Here is a 25,116-nt window from a genome sequence, read left to right on the forward strand (position 1 = left end):
TTAAAGGAGGCACGCGAAGAAGAAAACATCCAAGTTCCTGTCAGAAGATGAAGAGAAGGAGGCTTGGAATGCGGATGAACAGAGTTCTTTGAACAACAGAGAGGCGGGAATAGGGAATATCGTGGTTTTACGAGTTGGAACATGCAAGGTAAAGAATAATACAGGTTCAGGAGAACGAAATACACCAATACCAGCGTTATATAGGAATTACCCCAGATGTGTAGTGTCGGCGCATTACTTGGAGCTCTATCCCCGACCGGTGCCTGGAAGTAGCCTAAGTGAGTAGCTACATGTTTTATTCCTCCTAGACGGTGACGCCGTCTCTCGGGCCAGGAGATTTGTTACAGTGAAGGAGATAGTGAGGGGGTTGGCGGCCCGGCATTCGCCTTAGTGCAGGAGAAGAGAAAACCACGGAAAACCATTCCCAGGACAGCTCACGGTCTCCGTCTCCCGATGCAGAGGCGTAGAGCCGTGACCACCCCTCCTCTGCTCGAAATGCAGAGCTGTCGGACCAGCCGAAGTCCACTGTGCAACCGCCGACCAGATAAGTAGACCTATCGTAAGACGTGCTGAGGCGACAAGTCAAAGTATGAAAATGAAATCCTTGGCGCTCTTTTGTGTATCATTGAGCAATCTGTTCCGCGTTCCTTCATGTGTGGCTGTCAGCGATAGAGGGCAGTGTCCAGGATGCGTTGTTTCCTGACTGATACGCTATCTGGTGGAGCTGGAGCCAGTGTCACTGTGTCTGCGATAGCACGGGACTTCTCCACCCCCATGTGTATCAGTGCAGTAAACCTGAGCGCCAGAGTGGCGCCCAACCTGCCAAGTGTTTCACAGTTCAAGTTGAAATATATTTCCAAATGAATTTGATGAAATGAAATGGCGTAAGGCTTTTAGTGCCGGGAGTGTCCGAGGACAAGTTCGGCTCTCAGACGCAGGTCTTTTGATTTGACTCCCGTAGGCGACCTGCGAGTTGTGATGAGGATGAAATGATGATGAAGACGACACATACACCCAGCCCCCATGCCAGCGGAATTAGCCGATTATGGTTAATCGAGTGTGGGTCTCTTGTGACCAACCATTTAGCCGGAGATTAATTACATGATTAATTAAAACACTGTAAAAACGTATCAGATAAAAACAAGTCATATAATTATTATTATGTCATTGGACTTTCGTCTCACTAACTATTGTAACGATTTTAGGAGACGCTGAGGTGCCGGAATTTTGCCCGACAGGAGATCTTCTACGTGCCAGTAAATCTAGCGACACGAGGCTCACGTGTTCGAGCACAGTCAACTATCATCGAACTGAGCTGGCATCGAATCTGCCAACTTGAACTTAGAAGGTGAGCCCGTCACCGTCTCAGCATTCGGGGGGGGGGGGGGGCGGTAGTGTACCCTGCCTATGGTAAGAGGCGAGAGCGTGGGTTCGTGACCACAGGGGCCCTGGCTGAGAGTGGCATTGCTTCCAGTTGCTTGTGCCAGCCTGTCTGGCCTCGTTCGGTCAACTTTTGTTGACTTCTGGCTGCGATGGCGTTAGGTTTGCGACGGGTGAGGACTTTTCATTTGTACACCCTTGGTGCTCCTTAACTCATGAGGATCACTGCAAGTAGCCAGGTGTTGTTAGAAATCTCTTCACATGAAACAGGGGTTGTAGTAAGGATGTAAAGGAGAGGGCGTATCAGTCTTTGGTTAGGCCCCAACTAGAACATGGTTCCCTCACCACGATTACTTGATTCGAGAAATGGAAAAGATCCTAAGGAAAGCAGCACGATTTGTTCTCGGTGATTCCCGACAAAAGAATGTTGTTACGAAAATAATGCAAACTCTGGGCTGGGAAGACTTGGGAGTAAGGAGACAAGCTGCTCGAGTACGCAGGATCTTCCCAACTGCCAGCAGAGGAATGGCGTGGAAGGTTGAGTGGAGCATTTAAAGGTAGGAAACATCGTAATACGAAGAGGAAGTCAGAAATCAAGTGAACTTTCGAGAAAATATTCATTTACAGAAAGAGGAATTACGGATTGGAATAATTTATCAAGCGAAATTTTCGATAAAGGTCCAACTTGTTCGAAGTCATTTAAGAAAAGACTAGGTAAACAACAGATAGAGAATCTGGTTATTGTGAGGGCGACCAGATACACTATTACGGGGCAAGTGGCTGCACGTAGCTATCAGCAGCCCTAACGATGGTTTTCCGTGGTTTCCCTTATTCACACCTTAATTAAGGCCACGGCCTTTTCGCCATTAAGACCCAAAGTGTGCGACGTAAAACAGATCGTAAAGAAGAAAAGAATGAACTGTATTGTACTCTTTTAGAGGTTCACGTACTCTCGTACTTTTCAGTCTCCACTTAAGTCCACATTTATACTTATTTTTGTTCAATTTTGAACAGAAATATTACTATGAATTGTAGGAGAGAAAAAAACGCTATATTTGTTCTGCACCGAAAGAGAGGAACACAGAAAACAATATTTAATTATAAGAAAGAACTATTATAATCTTTTTTTGAAGTTACTGATGAGAGAGATTTTGGAATTACGAGGGATGTTTCAAGGCCATTATAGGGATTTGCCTTTCCAATGACTTGACTTGGTGAGGCAGTTATCAATGGAGGTAAAATAAATTTCGTGTGGCTATTTCTAGCCGGGTGCAGCCCTTGTAAGGCAGACCCTCCGTTGAGGGTGGGCGGCATCTGCCATTTGTAAGCAACTGCGTGTTATTGTGGTGGAGGATAGTGTTATGTGTGGTGTGTGAGTTGCACGGATGCTGGGGACAGCACAAATACCCAGCCCACAAGCCATTGGAATTAACCAATTAAAGTTAAAATTCCCGACCCGGCCGGGAATTGAACCCGGGACCCTCTGAACCGAAGGCCAGTACGCTGACCATTCAGCCAACGATTAATGGAGGTAGCCCAGTGTGAAAATGAAGTGGTTGTGAAATTATTTTTCACTGTGCATCTAACTTTATTTTTAAGACAATTTCGCGAGGAAAGTGCTAAGACACTTATCCCTGTATTAAAACGTCATAAAATAATGCTTACTGAAATGTTTTCTGCTTGGCGTGTTACAATGAACTGTCTATTAAAACACATGAAGTGGAAATCACAAATTCTATTTTCTGTAGTATCTGACGTAAGTAGATTCGAGTTTTTTCGAACCGAAAAGGAATCTTCAGAATAACTAGAAGTATTTCATATAGAACTTGTATGGTCACACCACCATGTTTAATGCTGGTGTCTGCGCTAGAACAAGTGATGAAAGTGACATTCCACGTGATCATGACCTGTGAAGAATTTAGGCAAGCAGAAGACGGTGGTCTCAACCTAAGGAAAAACTATATCAGAAGTATGATTAATGTGTTTCAGTTTAATATTTGTATATACGTAGGGTATAGGTAGTTTGAAACCATATTTCTGCTTTGTAGGTTATGAAGGTACTATTTTCTATTTCGTCTCCATAAGATACAATGTTTTATATCATCATCATCATCTGTTTACCCTCCAGGTTCGGTTTTTCCCTCGGACTTAGCGAGGGATCCCACCTCTACCGCCTCAAGGGCAGTGTCCTGGAGCTTCAGACTCTTGATCGGGGATACAACTGGGGAGTATGACCAGTACCTCGCCCAGGCGGCCTCACCTGCTATGCTGAACAGGGGCCTTGTGGAGGGATGGGAAGATTGGAAGGGATAGGCAAGGAAGAGGGAAGGAAGCGGCCGTGGCCTTAAGTTAGGTACCATCCCGGCATTCGCCTGGAGGAGAAGTGGGAAACCACGGAAAACCACTTCCAGGATGGCTGAGGTGGGAATCGAACCCACCTCTACTCAGTTGACCTCCCGAGGCTGAGTGGACCCCGTTCCAGCCCTCGTACCACTTTTCAAATTTCGTGGCAGAGCCGGGAATCGAACCCGGACCTCCGGGGGTGGCAGCTAATCACGCTAACCACTACACCACAGAGGCGGACCAATGTTTTATATATGAAGCAAATATTACGCTCCTTTGCGTGAAATTCTCGCCACCCTACATTTGCCCATTATCTTGGTCGAACTTCCATTCCATCTACCAATCACCACTGATCTACGTTCAGGGCAGTCGCCCAGATGGCAGATTCCCTATGTGTTGTTTACCTAGTCTTTTCTTAAATAATTGCAACGAATATGGACATTTATTGAACATCTCCCTTGGTAAATTATTTCAATCCCTAACTCCTCTTCCTAAAAACGAATATTTACCCAATTTGCCCCCTTCAATTGCAACTTAATATTGTGATCTTTCCTACCTTTACAAACAGCACTCAAACTTGGTCTACAAGCGTCATTTCACGCCTTCTCTCCACTGACAGCTCGGAACATCAGTTAGTCGAGCAGCTCTCGCTTCAGATTGGTATTAATAGAGGGTCGTTACCGAGTTGAACTTCCTCTTAAAACAATAATCACCACCAGTCTCCTAATGCGTGATGAATGTAGTAATATGCCTGGTTAAAATGTCATGTTGAGAATTAAGATTGTCGATAAAAGTAATCTAAACATTGAAAGTGTCCAGGGCGACCATTTTAGACGCTTCTAGTGCCCATATTCGCAGATGTCAGTAGTGAACTGTAGTGTCATGCGCTCTTGATTTATCAAACCGCAACTCTACTTGCTCTTTTTTTTTTAAGTTTGTAACTGTGACAGTCCATTTCCTTTTACGTGAGCACCTTCTTGTCAATTGCTAGTCACCTCATTTAAAATTAACTTGCAGTTTGATTTATTTTCAGTGCACGTATAGCGCCTCATTAGCTTCCAATAGCCGTACGGTTAGGGGCGAGCAGCTCTGAGCTTTCATTCGGGAGATGGTGAGTTCGAACCCCACTGTCAGCAACCCTGAAGACGGTTTCCCGTTTTTTACCCTTTTTTTTTTTTTTTTTTTTTTTTTGCTAGGGGCTTTACGTCGCACCGACACAGATAGGTCTTATAGCGACGATGGGATAGGAAAGACCTAGGAGTTGGAAGGAAGCGGCCGTGGCCTTAATTAAGGTACAGCCCCAGCATTTGCCTGGTGTGAAAATGGGAAACCACGGAAAACCATCTTCAGGGCTGCCGATAGTGGGATTCGAACTTACTATCTCCCGGATGCAAGCTCACAGCCGCGCGCCTCTACGCGCACGGCCAACTCGCCCGTTTTTTACCATTTTCACACCACGCAAATGCTGGGGATGTACCTTAATTAAGACTACGGCTGGTTCCTTCCTACTCTAGGCCTTTCCTATCCCATTTTCGCAATAAGGCCTATTTGCGTCGGTGTGACGTAAAGCAAATTGTACAGTTGTTTTAAAGTTTCCTATAGGAGTTGAAGTCACTACTGTAATGTTCTCCAGTATGCTGTCATCAGTATCTTGTAATACAATGGGCTTCGACATTTTGGGTGGAGATAGTTCATAGCCACTGTGACTTGACGGTTCCTGTTGCTGTGGAGATGAAAGTCTAGTACTGCTTGAAGAACCAATTTCAGGCGATGGCTCTTCTTCTTATTCAAAATCAGTACGGTACGTCTATCCAGCGTAACGCCATGCATTTGAGTATTTCTGCCTTATTGTGCTGTATAGTTAATGTACCGGTGCTTCGTTACGGAATTCTACATTGTGTACAGAATTCTAGGTGAAGTAGGCTACACGTTGTGAGTAAGATCAAAGAAGAAACTTACTTTCCGCCAATATTCAGGCAGACTGTTTTACTCGGAATGCAGTAGCCTAATCCCATCTATCGGAGAACAAAGCACATTACAACAAACAATGGTCCATGTAATATTACTGTTGATATCGGCTTCTTTATGGTAGGCCTTCACATCTAGTTTACTTCCGACTCTGTGATATTAAGGCCTCTAATATAAAGGGAGTCCTCCTTTCTTTCATAACTCCCTCTTGCCTTATTCTTCAAGCGTATGTTCCTTTACGATATGTTTCTCATTGTTATAGGCTAATCATCTTGTTGATATGGACCGATGACTACACGATAAGGACAAAAACCATCGCCAGTTAACACTAATGAACAAGGCCTCCATGTCAGCAATGCTCTACGTTGATATAGACTAAGCAACAAAAGTGCAAATAATTCATGAATTTTCTTGTCATAGTCGGTAAGAATCAGTGGATAACTCAGGAGATACTAGACCTGATTGATGAACGACGAAAATACAAGAATGCTAGAAATGAAGAGGGCAGAAAGGAATACAGGCGATTAAAGAATCAAGTGGAAAGAAAGTGCAAGGTAGCTAAGGAAGAATGGCTGAAGGAGAAGTGCAAGGATGTCGAAGGCTGTATGGTCCTGGGAAAGGTAGATGCTGCATACAGGAAAATCAAGGAAACCTTTGGAGAAAGAAAATCTAGGTGTATGAATATTAAGAGCTCAGATGGAAAGCCACTTCTAGGGAAAGAAGACAAAGCAGAAAGATGGCAGGAACATATCCAACAGTTGTATCAAGGTAAAGATGTAGATAATTTGGTTCTGGAACATGAAGAGGCTGTTGATGCTGATGAAATGGGAGACCCAATTTTGAGGTCAGAGTTTGACAGAGCTGTGAGTGACCTAAATAGGAACAAGGCACCTGGAATTGATGACATTCCCTCTGTATTACTGACTGCCTTAGGAGAAACCAGCATGGCAAGGTTATTCCATTTAGTGTGTAAGATGTATGAGACAGGAGAAGTCCCATCCGATTTTCCTTTACTTTTTAGTGCGTGTACACCGTACACATTTTTATAATAAACATACAAACAGTAGCACACAATAATTAAGAGAATCTTACTAGCGATAAGAAACGTGAACATTTGATAAAATGTTGCTTCCAATGTTGACACAGAACAACACGACATAGCTGCATGCAGCTGTAAAAATAACGCTTTCGTCTGGCCATGAACTGATAAAATGTCCAGGGTGTCAATAAATGCAACGAATGCGAACGACATCACGGTTTGTATACGGAAAGAATACAAGTTGCGAAATGTCACTTGATTCGTACCGCTGAAGAACCCAACAGCAAAACGGCACAGAGAGCAACTGAATCTACAACGGTTGTATTCCCGAAAGTTATTTTATTGTATCTGTCTCAAGACCAATCATAAATACATCAGACCGTAACCCAGAAAAAACATGACGGCAATCGGTGGGTGACAAGAGAGGTTAAAGGTGTTTATTCTGAGTAATCTAAGAAAAACTCACAAGTCAAATGTCACGAAATGCAACTCATTAACTCAAAATATGAATAATTATACACTAAAAGCAACGTTATCGCGCAATTTAATTGTAATGTCAGAGGGAAAATAACGAGGGAGAATTATTTTATCAACGTCAGGTTGAAACACGAACATACACGAAGAATATTTCGCATATGAAACTCCGCACAGCAGATAAGATAAACAGATGTCAACGAATAACATTACTAAACTCAAATGAAATACCGTATCATGCAATATCACCATTAACCACAGCCCGTTTTGTAAAACATGGAAACAATACAACTCTCCACAACCCTCCTGAACTGTTGAGTAGCTACAATGATATTCCTGAACACCTACAATACTAGACCCCTTAAAACTCACCGGAATTAATGGCACACGATCCTCTTGTAATTTAATATAAAAATAAGGTAATCCTCAATTCAACTGACGAGGAATGGAATTAGGTTTCATTTACGTCCCCCTTTGTAAAATACTAAAGATATTCAATTACATCATTCTTGTATGTATGTATGTTCAGTCCGTCAGCGATTCCGCTGGTGGGATCCTCAACAGCTCTGCCATCAGCTGTCATAGATGTCCTAGGCATCACTGAAGAGGCGTACTAGGGAAATGAGGAGTGAGGTAGTTTCCCGTTGCTTTCCTCGCCGAGCCAGAAGTTGCTATTACATATCAGTCTGCCAAGCCCACTGAAATGCATGCATGCACCAACCGACCCTATGAGCAATATTTTCACACCATTCATAGCAGGGACTGGCTGCAGAAGGAATGGCATTACTAGCATCGCTCATACCTCAGTCACTTTCATTTTGTCAAAGCCAAGGATAAAGCTAAGACAGATCAATGAAAGTAACAAAATTGCTCTAGCCCATACCAGAAGACATAGTGAACTGTAAACACTAGGTCCCGCCAGCAAAGGACCCGTTTAAAATTATCTTCATATCTCAGACGTACATCTGAGTGACGATTTTTCAGATCTTTCCGGGAGTGATTTAATTTTGTAGTTAGTTATGTTGTCTGATTGGTGAAAATGCTAGGAAAGGCATCATTAGGTATAACATTTGTATAATATTTGATATCAAAATTATTGTTGTACACTTATCACTTAGTTCGAAGTTATCGCTATGAATGCACCTCACTACTAGGTCTTTTGGAAATGTGAACACCGAAGCTTTTGCTCTGCCGCTATATGCAGGCACACAGCACATACGACTCGTCTGATTAAAATATAAACATACTGCACAGGTAAGTGAAAATAAAAATAAAGCCGATTCTGAGAAGAACATGAGGACAATCACCTTATCACCACCGTAATTGCCCGGCTCCATGGCTAAATGGTTAGCGTGCTGGCCTTTGGTCACAGGGGTACCGGGTTCGATTCCCGGCAGGGTTGGGAATTTTAACCATCATTGGTTAATTTCACTGGGAGTATGTGTCGTCTTCATCATCATTTCATCTTCATTATGAAGGGGCGTAAAATCAAAAGACCTGCACCTGGCGAGCCGAACTTGTCCTCGGACACTCCCGGCACTAAAAAAAGCCATACGCCATTTCATTAACCTCCGGAATTGTTCGAATACCTACTATTTTTAAGAACAAACAGCTTCTTACGGAACTTAAAAAGGCTCTATAGCATTTTTAATGTTATACATAAGAATAATTTTCGATTAATAATATTCCAATTTCCGTAGATATTTTGTAACAACACGAATTACACTAATCAAAACAAGCACAAGCTAGCACTCCAATTGCTTCAGTTTCGATACGTCGGAAGGTCTGAGGTATTGTGGTTGGTCTTGATTTTCCTCAGCTCTAGTGCAGCTACAATATGCCACCGTCTAAGGGCGCTAGCACGCAACTGTTGCGTTTTGCATGGAATAGCCACAGACCAAGATGATGATCTATATTCTTAAACATGTTTTCGTTCGAACCCCACTGTCGGCCGCCCTGAAGATGGTTTTCCGTGGTTTCCCATTTTCACACCTGGCAAATGCTGGGGCTGTACCCTAATTAAGGCCACAGCGACTTCTTTCCCACTCCTAGCCCCTTCCTGTCCCATCTTCGCCATAAGACCTATCTGTGTCGGTGCGACGTAAAGCAACTTGTAAATAAATAATAATAATAATAATAATAAGAATAATAATAATAATAATAATAATAATAATAATAATAATAATAATAATAATAATAAACATGTTTTCATGTGGTTCAGAGCGTTTGAGGTCAAGGGTGACCCTCGTGAGTGATTTCCGACAAACGAGTACTGTTACAAAAAATGCTACAATCTTCGAGCTGCGAAGATTTGCGACTAAGGAGAAGAGCTGCTCGACCAAACGGAATGTTCCGAGATTGATTGATTGATTGATTGATTGATTGATTGAATGATTGATTGATTGATTGATTGATTGATTGGAAAGTATTCATAATATTATGATAAAGAACTTAGGATAACGCTGAAAGGCTTAATTTAATGCTGTCGATTATCATTTTCTAACCCCGGTTAAACAAAAGCTGCAGTTAAACTTCGTTTTATTTCTGTCGTAAGTTACGGGTTACTTTTATAGAATTAACATTTACGTGAATTGGTGCTTCCTATGTCGATAGTCACACGTTTCTTAGCAATACTGTTGATGATGTTTGTCTGCGAAAGTGCTGGTTGTCAATGTTGACGTAACGCAAACGAACTCTGGAAATACAGTACATTTGTCCTCCAATGATAGGCTGCCTAAATCTGACAAAGTATACCATAACACTTAAATACTGAATGCATGCTTAAGCATGAAGAGTTTTCTGGAGTTAATCCTTCTCGGATGCAGTAGCCGCATGGGCGCCCGCACGATCGTTACCGGGGGGGGGGGGGGGGGACATTAAAATTTTTCTTGAATATATAAACCATTATAACGTCAGCAACATTAAATTGTTTACAGAAATTTCCGGTTATAACAGATGGTAGATGGCAGTTAGTAAGTTCAGTTTATGAAATAATAATCTGGTATGATATTAAACAATTGAACATCAACCTTTTTAGAATTCCAGGAAGGGGGGCGCCCGCCCCCCCCCCTCTCCTTGCGGGCGCCCATAGCAGTAGGCCTATTACGGAGGTGATTTCTAACTATTTGGGCGGAGTCTTTAATGACCAAGAAATCGCAATACAGATTCTTGGGAGTGTTCACACTTTTGAAAAACTCAACTAAGAATTTTGGTATGGTTCCTCTTGCTCCGATGAAAAGTCCTACACCCCTTATACAGGAGATGTACGATTTTTTGAAGTAGCTGATAGTTGGTTCATAGATGGCTCGCTTCTCCATGTCTACCTCTGTTGTTGGCTGACTGGAGTCGACTTCACATCTCAGATATTTGTAAATTTCTATTCTTAACACTGCAAAATATTGTACGGTACCTAAATGAACAGAAACTAAAAAAATCTTTCACAGATGAAATGACACGTCAATGTCCTCTTACGGTTGATTGTTGAATACGTCACTGCACTCACCTGCGCTATGATGTGTCCCAGTCCTAGCGCATGGCCCAGCCAGCCGGTGAGAACGTTCTTCACAATCCACGGCAGAGGAGCTCCATGTCTGTTCCTGGAGAGATTGAGCACGATGACAGACACCAGCATGGAGATACACACCAGGTACAGGCTGGTACTGTAGAACAACACTGCAAAAGTCAAAGAAACATAACTTACTTTACTTCGATATACGGAACAAAGAACCTAACCGATTTGGCGAGAATGAATTAACTGTCTGCTCGCTTCCTTCGTATTGATTGCTATTATCGTTCAGAGCGAGTACCTGAGAGTCCCAGGGCGAAAACTATGTCCCTTTACTCATCTGTTTCCGAGAAATGCCGTTGAGTCGAAAAAGTCTCTGGTTCTGCCCTGGCGGGGGAAAACGATCTGTTTGAAAGGCGGTATTTGCCTCTCGTCAGTGAAGAAACCCCCTTTTCGCTGAAGAAAGAATGCAAATTTGGAGTCGCATAGCTATTTTAGGATGGGGGATGAACTTCCCTCCTTAATAAATGGTCTCTTTCAGGGGTTTCACTTTGAAGTTGTTTAGTGAGGGAAATGTTCAAAAATTTGGAAAACGCCGAAACATATTCCTATTTCAAGTCAAAACAGGTCGTGAGCCAAGGGCAGCGATGTTTGAAACGTGTGTTCGGCTTCTTGGTTCTTACGACCTGTTGTAGGAGTACAGTTAAATAGCTGAGGAGGATCCACTCAGAATGTTAGCATGCGGCAAGCTTTTGATATTCCACCATTGTTGACGGCGAGGCCAATCACGCGTATGATCACGGTTGTCGTGGCCAATGAGATAACAACTTGCCTCTTATGACAGCTACATGCTTCCACCATGTTGCCACATATGGGACACAAGGAAGTAACACCACCTTCGTAATGTACAGGCTGTACTGTAGAAAGCGCGCCAAGCCCGTCAGCTGATCGATTAGGGCGGCTGAAGGAATGTTATGAATCGTATCAAATACGGTAGAGACAATACGCGACACTCAGCGAGATATCGACGGACAGCTATTACCGAGCTCTCTCTAGCGGATAGACCTGAGAACTACTGATTGTCATAAGAGCACGTGTATTTGTGTGTGAATTTTTTGGTGTTATTTATGCGTTTTAAGTGAGTTGACATAATTAAATAGTAGCGAGTGTCATTCCTTGATATCTCCTCTCAGCATGAGGGGAAAGGTATGTGCTGTGTTTGGCTGCAGTAACTATGAAGTAGAGAAGAATGCGCGATCTTTCTTCCGTTTCCCTCGTGACAAAAAAATGTAAGTAATATTGTGTTTGCATATATATTCTTCCAGTGACAAAGAGATTTTTATAGTACTTCATAATCTTCTGACCTGCTCGACCCATATTTTAACGAGCTTAAAATATAATACGCATATTTTATTGTATAGTGCAGCAGTTAACCTTCAATACCTATGTGTTGTTGTAGGTGTGATCTGTGGGTTTGATTTAATTCAGGAAAATACATATGCATATGGGTGTGGCTAATTGTGTTACAAGTTACCCCATTTGGAATGCCGTAATGCGTTGTCAAGCACTGAAGAAAATATGGGTGATTTAAGAAATGTACATACTTTGTTGAAACAATATGATCCAAATTTGCTTTACCCTCATGTAATGGCATTATGGCAAGTATTGCTTATAGGGAAAGTTTGAATGTTTTTGAGGCTAAATTTACAGATTTTGTTTCTGTTAGTAGGCTTCAAGTTAAAAGAAAAATTGTCCAGCTCTTAAATGTAAATCCATTGAATCATGTGTGTAAGGAATGTGCCGATATTGTTGTTGACAATTGTTTAAATATGATGATACAATACTTTTAAATGAGAAAAGAGAAAAATCTAACCGTAAAAGTTCAGGCAGGAATGCTAAAGTAAAAAAAGTAATGCATAAATGAAAGATCAAGGCATTTCACAGCAGTCCATTTCACATCTTGTTTATATGTCTAATTTCAGTCTTTGAATAATAACCTTTTAAATAATTCTTCAGTCATTTATCCAGAATTGCTTTAGCAACTTCCAAGTTAATATCTCAATAACACTTTCTTTCTAGACGCAATTTATTTATCCATTTTCGTATATGCATTTCCATTGATATTTGAATTTAGCGCTACTTTTCAGGTCAAGTCACTGGGAGCGCTACCGTCGAATTGTCTCCCATTTTAACAAGGCTAAATCCGTAAGTGTCGCGTATTGTCTCTACTGTATTTGATTGTAGTTGTGAATGTAATACATAGCGATCGAGAGCATTCTTTGATAATTGTGGCTGTTGAAAGACAGACCTTAATTTTTAAGTATTGTTCTCTATATTTATCAGATCAGGATTTACATAAACAGTTCTTATTGAGATAATCAGAACTCATAGTTTAGGTTAGGTATGTCATTTCCATGTGGTGAGTATTGCAAATTAAAGGGGCGTAATGCGTCTCCCGGGATTTATTAATTGAATTATTACCGTATAATACATTTTTGTAGAAATAAAATTTGTTGCGAATTTAAATAAATTGCCAGAATGCCAAAAAGTTGTGCGCATCACAACGAATATCAAACTACACAAGTAACTATACACCAATATTCTCATTTCCTTCGAATGAATGCAAGAAAAATTTGTGGAAGACGATTTTTTTTTCTATTTGCTTTACGTCGTACCGACACAGATAGGTCTTATGGCGACGGTGGGATAGGAAAGGCCTAGGAGTGGGAAGGAAGCGGTCGTGGCCTTAATTAAGGTACAGCCCCAGCATTTGCCTGGTGTGAAAATAGGAAACCACGGAAAACCCTCTCCAGGGCTGCCGACGGTGGGATTCGAACCCACTATCTCCCGGATGCAAGCTCACAGCTGCCGCACGGTACGAAAATTCCAATGGAAAATATAACTATATTACGAAGAATGCAGGGGTATGTTTCACACATTTTCCCGAGCTGATGGTGAGTTCTGCTTTTGATTTTTTTCTTGTTATATATATTTTTATTAATGCACAATAATTATGATTTATTGGGTACATGGAAGAGTAATACAATCGTTATGATTTGACCATTTTGATCACATTTTAAATCTACTCCTAAAATTACAGAGATCTAACTTATGCGATATCAAATAATTACAAGTGTTAATTATCTTACTTGTTCTATTAATACAACATTTGAGAATATTTATTAACTATAAGGCACAGTCGTATCGTGTGCTTGCATTGCGCGGGTCGGACGGAGGAAACTGTTCACCTCTTTGCGTGACGTCATCCGAGCTTAAGTGCGGCCTGTACATCGCGAAGGCAGTGGAAGTAATATCTGCAAAACTAAACGCCAGAATGAGGTCAGGATCAACAGATCTTCTGACTAATCTCTGCATGATCACTTCCTTAGCTCGTCAGCAGAGAAGTTGTTTAGAAAATTCTGTAGTTTAAGTGGTTTCTTCTTCACTGCAAATTATTAAAATGTGAAGACCACGGGGAAAACCTGAACATAACAGCGTGAATATGACAATGCTCTTCTTCTTATTTTTTTGCTTTACGTCGCACCGGCGCAAGTAAGTCTTATGGCAACAGTGTTTGTGATAATGATGATAATGCTGAAAAGTATGTAGGAGAAGGGCGATCGAGAAATGGTAGTGTGAAAGTCGAAGTATGTGAAGGAAGTTCTGGAAGTAGCAAATATATAGGGAGATTTTGCCTATGTAAGTATTGTCTGCGCACCTTTTCTGGATAGATTTACGCCCTAGTGCTGAATTGGTCGACCTCGGCAATCTTCGAGGTTCGTACTGGCAACCTTTGAAACACAAACTATGAATCGCTTATGCATCGCTGTACGACATCTGGCGTACACTTTACGTACTAGTACTGTTGTTATTTACACAGCAAAGCCAAACAATAGAATTCACTCTAGGAATAAGATTCGCATCGAGAAATGTTTTATAATGTGTGGGTGACATAGTTGTTGGCTTAAGATAACAAAGGTTTAGCAAAATTCATATCGATCGATCATCTTATCGATTCAATTCAGATTTCATTTCCATTCAGTTGGCAGTACTACTGGAACCGGAATTGCTCCCTCCTTACTCCTCAAACCCGTACACAAATCTATCGATAAAAGGTGCGCAGATAATACCGTATGCCAAGTTTACACGTGCATACGCCAGTAGGTTATGGCGTGCAAGTAAAACAGGTTTGTGCGCGCAACTTCAATCCTGAAAAGTTGGTAGCGTTCCAACTTCCCTTGCGCCAGTGATGACTTATCGCCATAAGAGATTCCTTGCCAACGTATAAACAAGAAGAGATTAATATACGCTGAAGTTGCTTTTGTGTGAAGTGTTGTGTCATGGGACCAGAATTCAATTAATAATAAATGCAAAGTGGAATTCATAAAGAAATATAAAATTCCTTTAAGCATATGAACAATATCCTTGTCTGTGGGACGTGAACTGCAGAGTATATAAGAACAGGGATGCTCGAATTGTGCATTTTGGAACTTGATACAAATACTGTAAAGATGCAAAAGGATCTCCTGATGCTATCTCAGCGTAAATTCTAGCTTCAGTTTTAGCGGTAAAGCGTCTCTCATTGAGGTATTCTGACACACGTTCCAATAACAAAAAGAACTTTGTCATTCGTAAATGATCTTCTGGTGAAAGTTCAGTTAAAAGTCGTTCAGATGCACCTGCATCATCCCTTGGTGCAATCCACTTTCTCCCCCACACGCGACTTTTACGACGTTTTTGTTTATCGAGATCGTTTATCATGTTCTTAACTAACAGTGTTGTAACTATTCGGCAAGCGTCATGAATAAATTAAATGTTCTAATAACCTTTACTGGCTAAACCCACTTCAAAATGGCACTGGCGAGACATGCGTATAAACTTGTTGTGGCGTGCCAGTACTGGAGCCAGTGAATCTATGCACGTGTAAACCCACCATAGTCACAAAGAATCACATGGAATATTTTAAAAGCAGCTTACAAATAACAAAAGTCAGCTGGGAGAAAAGCGACATCGAGAACGAAGAGCAAGAATGTTAGTACCACAACCGTGATCCGAACGTCGTGGCCTCTCCTTGTAAGAGTACTGTGCCTGTATTCAATCTGTGCTTAACAAATTTCCGTCTACATTTTTCTCTCCGCTTATTGTGTTTTGTAGATAATGCTAAGTATACTACATAATAACTGTGGTATTAGTTTGATATTTAATCCCATTTTTGATGGTATTCATGTTTTTAGAAGATGAAAAGGAATTTAAATAAATGTTTACAGAAATTTGTACCGCAAACTCCACGAAAACCGTCTGATGTACGGCAGTTATTTGAAATTACTGATGATAAAAATCAGAAGAATGCAAATTTTGCGGCCACGTTTACGGGACGGGTGGTGGCGTATCAAATTTGTGGGATTATATGAAGAGGCATCACAAAGATGAAATGAGCAGGTCGGCTTCTCCAGCAGGAAACAACAGTGTTGTATTCAGAAAAACAGTTATGTTGTGAGAAAAGGGCATTGGATAGACGGGTGAAATGCCTTTACATTGACATACAATAACGCGTTTAAACGTGCCGCTACAGTACATTCACTCGGTACAACCGGGTGATGACGACACAACTAATCCGCTCCGTCCCCACCAATAATTTGGATCCTTCTCTTGCTCCTAGCAGTCTTCACCAACTTCCCTTCAGCCCTTTGTGTAACAACTCTTAGTCTTTACATATCAGTCTCCTGAAATGCTCTCACAGCGTTCCCCCCAGGTTAAATACTCAGTTTCATCAAAGGTTTACATTTCACTATATGTCAAATATTTAAGAAGATAGACCATTCCCCAAAGTGAAGAGTTTTAATGTAGACAAATATGTTTCTGGAATACGGCTCCATATTATATTATTCACGCTCTTAAGGGGATTTTGAATTTTTTTTATGCTTGCATTTCACCAAAAGAGCACCAGGATCAGTCAAATCTTACCTCTTTCATAACAGCAGCTGGTAAAATGTATACATTATGACGAACTTGATCTGTTCCCTAGTATTTATTATGTTCGGAGAAGTTGAGAAGAGTCCGTGGTTTGATGCGTCACTTGTTGAGATAGAATGATAATAAATAGCTCACACAGCTTCCACAAGGACTCGTTACTCGGCTGTGTTAGTATCGTGTAGTTGTAAATGTTACTCACCAACAAGCGGGGTGTGTCCCGCCATGGCTGGCAACTTCTGAGAGAAGAAAAGCAGGAAGATACAGATGATGATGGCAGTGCAGGCGCTCACCATGAGTTTCTCTCCGGCTTGAGGAGGCAGCCAAAAGACTGACAGAGTCATCAGCACGATCACTGCAATGACAAAAGTAACATTTTAGCTTCGGTCCATCGGAATACTCATCAATAGTGGCAGGCACAATTTGAAGAAAATTTGATAAAATATGAGATTTATTTTAACAAAATATTAAAAAATCACAATTTAAATTACACATTTTAATACATAATTTAAATTATTGTGTTGATGGGGGTGATAGTATCTCATGGGAAACAATGTAAGTACCTCGGTGTTAAGATAAGAAATGATCTTCATTGGGGTAATCATATTACAGATGTTGTTAAGAAAGGCTGCATGGTTATGAAGGTATTTAGGGGTTGTAGTAAGGATGTAAAGGAGACGGCGTAAAAGTCTCAGGTAAGACCGCAGTTAGAGTATGGCTCTAGTGTATGGAATCCTCACCAGGACTATTTCATGCGAGAACAAGAAAAATTTCAAAAGAAAGCAGCACCATTTGTTCTGGGTGATATCCGACAAAGGAGTAGTGTTACTGAAATGTTGCGAAATTTGGGCTGGGAAGACTTGTGAGTAAGGAGACGAGATGCTCGACTATGTGGTATGTTTCGAGCTGTCAGTGGGAGTTGGCGTGGAATGACATAAGTATCGGGTAAATGCATAAGTTCGTGAGGTTCTTATATTTTATTTTATTTTATTTTACTGTCACTGTCACGCACTGTACCTCACAATTACAATCACTCAGTGATGTATTCACCTTCAGTCTCTATGACCTTCTGCCAACGTTCAGGTAGCAGTTGAATGCCTCGCCTATAGAACTGTTTTGCTTTCGGCTGCAAGAAATATGTTAGCCATTGGTCGAAAAAAGCTTCGTCAGGAAACACTTGTCCCTGAACGTGGTTAGAGAGAGAGAGCGGAAAGGATGGAAATTTGAGGGGGCAAGGTCAGGGCAATACTGAGGATGATGAAGAGGTTCCCAGCCAAGTTTATCAATCACACCTTCGGTCAATTGCCCCCTATGCGGACGAGCGTTATCATGGAGCAATAAGACTGCGTGTTGTCCTTGTATTTTGTTGCCAATAGCAACGGCAAGCCATCTTACCTGGTCACTATACACAGCAGAGGTAATCGTTACGTTTTTCGGAAGATTTTCATGGTGAAGAATGCCATCTTTGTTCCACCAAACACACAACATGATTTTCTGTGGATGGGCTGAGCCACTCTTTCCTCTTCTTCATGTTGACATACAGGCACGATTTCTCGTCACCGGTGACACTGTTCGAAAGGAATGCTTCGTGCCTATCACAAACCAACCGGTGTCGGGCAAGCAATGATGAACATATGTTTACTCGTTGATTTTTGTTACTGGCACTTAGCACATGACTGGGTACCCATATACCCAATTTCTGTACCTTACACATCGAACGCAAATGGCATACAATAGTCGACTGATCACATTCAAAAACTTGCGCCATTTCCCGCGTCGCTTGACGATGATTCTCAAGAAGCAGCTCATTCAAGCGATTTTCGTCAAAATCTGAAGGTCTTCCAGAACGTGGACCATCAGACAGGTCAAACCGTCCTGCTCAAAAGCGGGAAAACCATTGTTGTGCTGTTCTTTCAGCAATTGCTTCATTCCCGTCCACTTCACAAATTGTCCTCGCAGCTCCTGCTGCACTGGATCGTCGGTTAAACTCAAAGAGTAAAATGTGAAGGAAATGCTCACTTTTCTCACCTTGACATTCCATATCAGCTTGTCTGAAATATACACAAATAATACGTTCATAATCAAGAAAACCTGTGTTTCACAACACACAAGCTCCAAACTCAGTTAAAACAACGGAATAACGATAAGCAATCCCTCCACGCCGCATTGTTGCCAACCCGCGAAGTTATGCATCGACCGTAGAGGGGCACAAAGGGTCTTCATAGACCTACGTGTGGAGCTCTGCGAAGACAGGGCTCACCCATTTCTTATCTATCTATCTATCTATCTATCTATCTATCTATCTATCTATCTATCTATCTATCTATCGACCCTAGAGAAAAATAAACTTGAGTGGAACTGTTAAAAGCAGGAAATTCGTAATATGAAGATAACGTTGGAATTCAAGAGGACAGATTGGGGAAAATATTCATTTATAGAACGAGGGGTAAGGGACTGGAATAAACTATGAAGGGAAATGTTCGATAAATTTCCGAGTTCGTTGAAAATATTTAAGTAGGGAAGCAATTATAAATAAATGTAAATAAAAGGTAAACAATTGATAGGGAATCTGCCGCCTGGGAGACCGCCCTAAATGCAGAACACTGATGATCGATTTGATTTGATTGACTAAAATAGATTTGTCCTTAAACCATTTAGAACAAATTTACACAATTATTTTCAAAATAAGCCTTTCTGAAGTAAGTTTTGTCTACATTTAATACTACGATACACTACCAAATGAAATACAGTATATCACAATAATTTTATAGTATTTCAGTACCATGGAACACCTACACTGAGAGAAATAAATACATCACTGGACTTAACACTACAAGGAGCTGGCAAAAAGCTGCGTCTTCTTTCAGTAGGCATTATTTTTTATAATGAAGTACACGTCAGAGGTGCTCTGAGCAGTGCCGGATTAAGGTGTTTGGGGGCACAGGGCTATTCAAAAAAGCGGGGCCCCTTCTTCGTAACATCAAGCAAGACTAGCATACTGAAGTCGTTATAGACCTACTTCCACTTAAATTGATGAATACGGAAGTGTTGAAGTAGAGTTCAATTTTTCTCTATTTTTCGTGTTAATATTTCATAATGCCAAACCATATTTTACATTTGTCTCATCATCACTATCAAACCGACATACAAAACAGAACTTACGTTTTCTGGCACCACTAGGATATTTTCTATCCATTTTACAAGAACATTACAGGTGTAACTTACGAATGGTTCAATAATCAGAGGTGAACTGGAAGTTCTCTTCCTGGTGCAAAGATATAGTATAGCATGCGCATTCTCCTGTGCTTCTCCTGTCTCCTCCCGCTCACTTCCTAGATCTCCCCCCCCCCTCTGCCCGTACTCGCAAGCTGCCAGATTTAAATTTTCGTCAACAATAACCTTTACAATAATTACAGTGCGTAAGTAGCGAGGATTCGTGTCTCCGGACGGTAATTGATTCTAGCAGTGATGAAATACTAACGCGGACAGCTGATAAAAAGGAAGGAAGAGTGCGTATTCGATATTTTGCGAGCGTCAATATTCATATACATGCACGGAGGTGGAGCAGCAGGCCTTTTTATACACTTTTAGGTTCGGCCAAGGGTCGGACCCCCTTGGCACGCGCAGCCCCTTTAGCCCCCCCCCCTCCCCTTTAATCCGGCCCTGGCTCTGAGGAAGTGAGTCCGTGTTGCTAAAGTGCTACTGAGAAGAAGGGTGTTATGTTATTTTCACCAGGTTATATATTATTAATAATAATAATAATAATAATAATTTAAATTTGATTTAATTATTGTAATGTAATGCACATATTTCTGTGCATGGTTAGATGGAAGAGAAGGCCTGAAAACCTTAGTATTTCCAGGTAAAAGAAAACTTTATTTAAATACTTATATCCCGTAAAATTCGGGATCGTCCTGTTTTTTCAAAATGGTGTCCCGAAAAAATTTGTCGAGACGCCGATATGTCCCATATTCCGTTACGCATGTGAAGGTTCATTGAGTTTTGTTCAACTCTGAGAACCAAGAATCGTTATTATGTGTATTAGTGAGACCGTTTTAACCATCGTCCATTTATAAAATACGTATAGTTTGTCTGTTAATGAACAGAGGTTGGTAGAATGTGTCTATTCAGAAGCTACCAACACTCGATCGAGTATCGAGATACTTTATTTCTCTGTTCGAGATTTACTGCCGACAGGCCGACACAAGTAATGTAGTTTTAGGCGTACAGACTGTATAATCTGTCCAGATCTGATTTTACTTGGCGTTTGACGCCATGTTAAAAAATAGATGCAATCTTATTGACTCAGACGACACCAATCAATCACTACTGATCTGCATTTAGGGCCGTCGCCCAGGCGGCAGATTCCCTATTTGTTGTATTTCTAGCCTTTTCCTAAATGATTGCAAAGAAATTGTAAAATGTATTGAACATCTCCCTTGGTAAGATATTCCAATCCCTAACTCCCCTTCCTATAAACGAATATTTGCCCCAATTTGTCCTCTTGAATTCCAACTTTACCTTCATACTGTGATCTTTCCTACTTTTAAAGACACCATTCAAATTTATTCGTCTACTCATGTCCTCCCACGCCTTCTCTCCACTGACAGCTCGGAACATACCACTTAGTCCAGCAGCTCGTCTCCTTACTCCCAAGTCTTCCCAGCCCAAACTTTGCAACATTTTTGTAACGCTACTCTTTAGTCGGAAACCGCCCAGAACAAATCGAGCTGCTTTTCTTTGGATTTTTTTCCACTTCCTGAATCAAGTAATCCTGGTGAGGGTCCCATACACTGGAACCATAGTCTAGTTGGGGTTTTACCAGAGACTTATATGCCCTCTCCTTTACATCCTTACTACAACTAGTAAATAGACTCATAACCATGTGCAGAGATCTGTACCCTTTATTTACAATCATATTTATGTGATTACCCCAATGAAGATCTTTCCTTATATTGACACCTAGGTATTTACAATGATCCCCAAAAGGAACTTTCATCCCATCAACGCAGTAATTAAAACTGAGAGGAATTTTCCTACTTGTGAAACTCACAACCTGACTTTTAACCCCGGTTTCTGATTATGTTTCCTGCTTAGAATAAGTGGCTTTGTTTGTGTGTGTAACGCTTCTGGCACCTCAACTTTCATTGAGGTTAACGCTTCGGTATGATTTTGTTCAAATATTTCGTTACCAAAATATACTTAAATTCCTTCGTGATATGTAGTAAATAGTGCAGTGTTTACCGTTATACATTTCAGTAAGGTTGTTGAGTAATTGCAGTAAGGTTTTGTTTTAGCAGTTCTCATCTTGTTTACATTTTATTCACTCTTAGAGGATCTTCATTATTGATTCTTTTTCTGTAAGTTAGCGTCGTAGTTTTCGTATTTACGGTATTTTGAGTTAATGTATTGCTGTGGGTGTTTAAATGTATATTTTTCGCCACAACTTGAGCATGAGTTTGAACTACGTTTGACGGCAGGCCTCGAACCCCTCCTGTTTCGTGTCCAGTAACAATAGAACTTACAATTTAAGGGAAGTAGAGATAACGCGGTGAGCTCTAAGTGAATTTGTGACAGTTGAGAGGTGGGCACGTGAAGGGAGTTATTCAGGAAGCCTAGGAAAGTAAAGGAATTCCGGAGATATTCATCGTTTCTGAGGGCAGTGGAGGCTCATCAGACTACTCTAAGTGACATATGGGATATGTTACTACATACTTCATTTCCCCACTTTGCTCTCTCTGCATGCCATTTCTTGAAATTGTGTGTTTGATTGACAACCTCGATATCGTCATAGCAAGCCCATTATCGTGTGTTGTTTATTGTCAACTGTCTCATTTCCGAGTACAGTACTGTATCTTGCATAATATTTGTATATGCGTGTTATGCAAGTGCGGGATAATTGAATCGGTTATTTGAGAAAGCACACATGCCCACTACTACTAGTTTTGAGAAAAGTGGGCTAAAACTGCATACAGCTTCTAATGTTTGGAATTTGTGTCTAAATTTATATCAATTTTTTTTTCTATTTGCTTTACGTCGCAGCGACACAGATAAGTCTTATGGCGACGATGGGAAATGAAAGGCCTAGGAATGGGGAGGAAGCGGCCGTGGCCTTAATTAAGGTACAGCCCCAGAATTTGCCTTGCGTGAAAATGGGAAACCACGGAAAACCATATTCATGGCTGCCGACAGTGGGGTTCGAACCCACTTTCTCCCGGATGCGAGCTCACAGCTGCGCGCCCCTAACTGCACGGCCAACTCGCCCGGTTATCAACTATTTATCAGATCTTTTGTAATAATTCTGATCTTTTAAAATAATTTTTCTAAAAGAAGGGGTGATGTGGATTGAAAGTTACTGGACATGTGTGATCTCTCAAATACACAAACTCTTGATAGCGAAAAGCATAATAAAATGAGCTTATTTAATGCTTACCAACATTTAAGCACATTAGATAACACTTTAATTATGTAATTTATTTATGTAATGCCTTCATTTCTGGCGAAGTTAAAGCTCATGGCCCTCTCTTACACTTAATCACATAACATCAAAAATAAATTTCAGAAAACAGAATAATGAAATAAAATAAAAAATCGTAACCACATTCATTCTTCCATTCATATTGTCATTCACACAAGCTGGTTACCCATTTAATAGGTCATCTCGGCAAGACCGTTTAATAGAGGCTAAAGATCTGCAATTCCTAACACTGGCTGGAAGGAAATTTCGTAGTCTTGCACCAGTCACTTGAAAGGAGTGGTAATATGATGAGCGTGTGTTATGTTCATGAGAGGAGGAGAGTAAATTAAACTTTGAGGATAAATACTGAGGTTTAAATTCATTCAACAGACGAAATACGAGAGGCACAATGTGAAGATATTGTAGTTTCCCTTCATACAACAACCAAAAAACCAAACCGCATGGCGTAACAGCCCCGAAAGGCCATGACCTACCAAGTGACGGCTGCTCAGCCCGAAGGCCTGCAGATTACGAGGTGTCCTGTGGTCAGCAGGATGAATCCTCTTAGCTTTCTAGACCGGGGCCGCTATCTCACCGTCAAATAGCTCCTGAATTGTTATCACTTAGACTGAGTGGACCTCGAATCCGCATTCAGAACCAGGTAAATTCCCTGACCTGACCTGACCTGGACTGGAAACCCAGGCACGCTGCTTCTACACCGCGGGGCCTGGATGAGAGCCCTAAATGATGACCAGTGATGAGAATCCATAAGTCTTCCCACAGAGATCAGTGTTGAAAACATCCTGGGGATAAGAGCTACGTCTTTTAGATTATCCGATCGATTAGATTAGCAGTTTGCCTTTTTCTACCACTATGAGCGCTGATGTGAGTTTCACTTAAACTCTTATAATTACACTGTGTGGACATTTTTCACAAAAAAAAAAAAAAAGCCTGAGGGTTTTGAACCAAGGAACACATTACAGTAAGAATATGTAAACAAATTCATTTGGCTACGATTTCAATTAAAAAAAGAAACAAGCGAATTTAGGCTGTTTTTCAGGAACTGCATTTAGACTGGAAGTCATTTTCGAAATTCGTTCTTTTAGTTTGATAAAGGTATCCCATTTGAAACCTTCAACATTCGGCACAATTCAGGAAATTTCTTAATTTAAAAATGTTCGTAGTATGCAGACCTCTGATAAATGTTTTCAACACAGAAAAAGTCGTAGGAGTTGGTGTTTCACTACTGCACAGAGCTACGTCACTGCCGATAGCAAGCGCGGGAAAGCAATCAGCTGATCGTTTAACACGTGAGTTAGTTGAGTTACATGCGAATTCTTCGCTGCTTTATTGAAATTTTTAACGTTAGCCGCATGTTTACTCAGATATATATCAGACTGAGTCGTTGTCGACTGCATTATTAAGTGGAAAGTCCTCAATTAGTGAAGATAACTTAGTGTGAGAGTATATTCATGTGAGGCTATAGGTTAAGAATATCGCTCTGCAGTCTTTTAATTTTGTAGTTTATTTTTGTAATTTTATCTTCATAGTGCAACATGAATTGAGTTAGTGCATTCAACGTTTTATTATCAATCACGATGTGTATGAACACAATGAATTGAATTAAGGTTATCAGTGAGAGAAATCGCCATGATAAGAGTTGCTGTGTGCCTGGCTGCAAAGCCAAATTATAAACGAGGAGAGTACACTCCAGTAGTTGTGTTTCCTTTTCATGAAGGACAAGTTAGGCTATCGAAGAAGGCTATTCCTAGTGAGAAATTAATAGTTAATCACCACACAGTTGTGTATATCAACCACTTTCCTAAAGACGAAATCCTGAGGGAAATAAAATGTCTCGTCCAGTTGGTCAGTTAAAATTTCTTATTATATCAAAACATGGGTAACATTAGATATATTTTTATGTAATCAGACTTACGGCTTATTTTAATTCGGGGTATCTGAAAATTCAAGTCCAATTTG

At 40.8% G+C, this 25,116-nt stretch overlaps 1 protein-coding gene across 1 annotated transcript in view; it reads right to left on the reverse strand.

The window, feature by feature from the left end:
• LOC136881165 (uncharacterized) overlaps window positions 1-25,116 on the reverse strand; it is a 128,140-nt gene that overhangs the window by 63,446 nt on the left and 39,578 nt on the right. Inside the window, exons 7-8 of the mRNA XM_068229243.1 lie at window positions 16,882-17,034; window positions 10,707-10,876 (exon numbers count right to left, since the gene is read on the reverse strand). Coding sequence (XP_068085344.1) covers window positions 10,707-10,876; window positions 16,882-17,034 — 323 coding nt within the window. The remainder of the gene's footprint in view (window positions 1-10,706; window positions 10,877-16,881; window positions 17,035-25,116) is intronic.

The sequence above is a fragment of the Anabrus simplex genome, chromosome 9 (assembly GCF_040414725.1).
Source record: "Anabrus simplex isolate iqAnaSimp1 chromosome 9, ASM4041472v1, whole genome shotgun sequence".
NCBI classification, from domain to species: domain Eukaryota; kingdom Metazoa; phylum Arthropoda; class Insecta; order Orthoptera; family Tettigoniidae; genus Anabrus; species Anabrus simplex.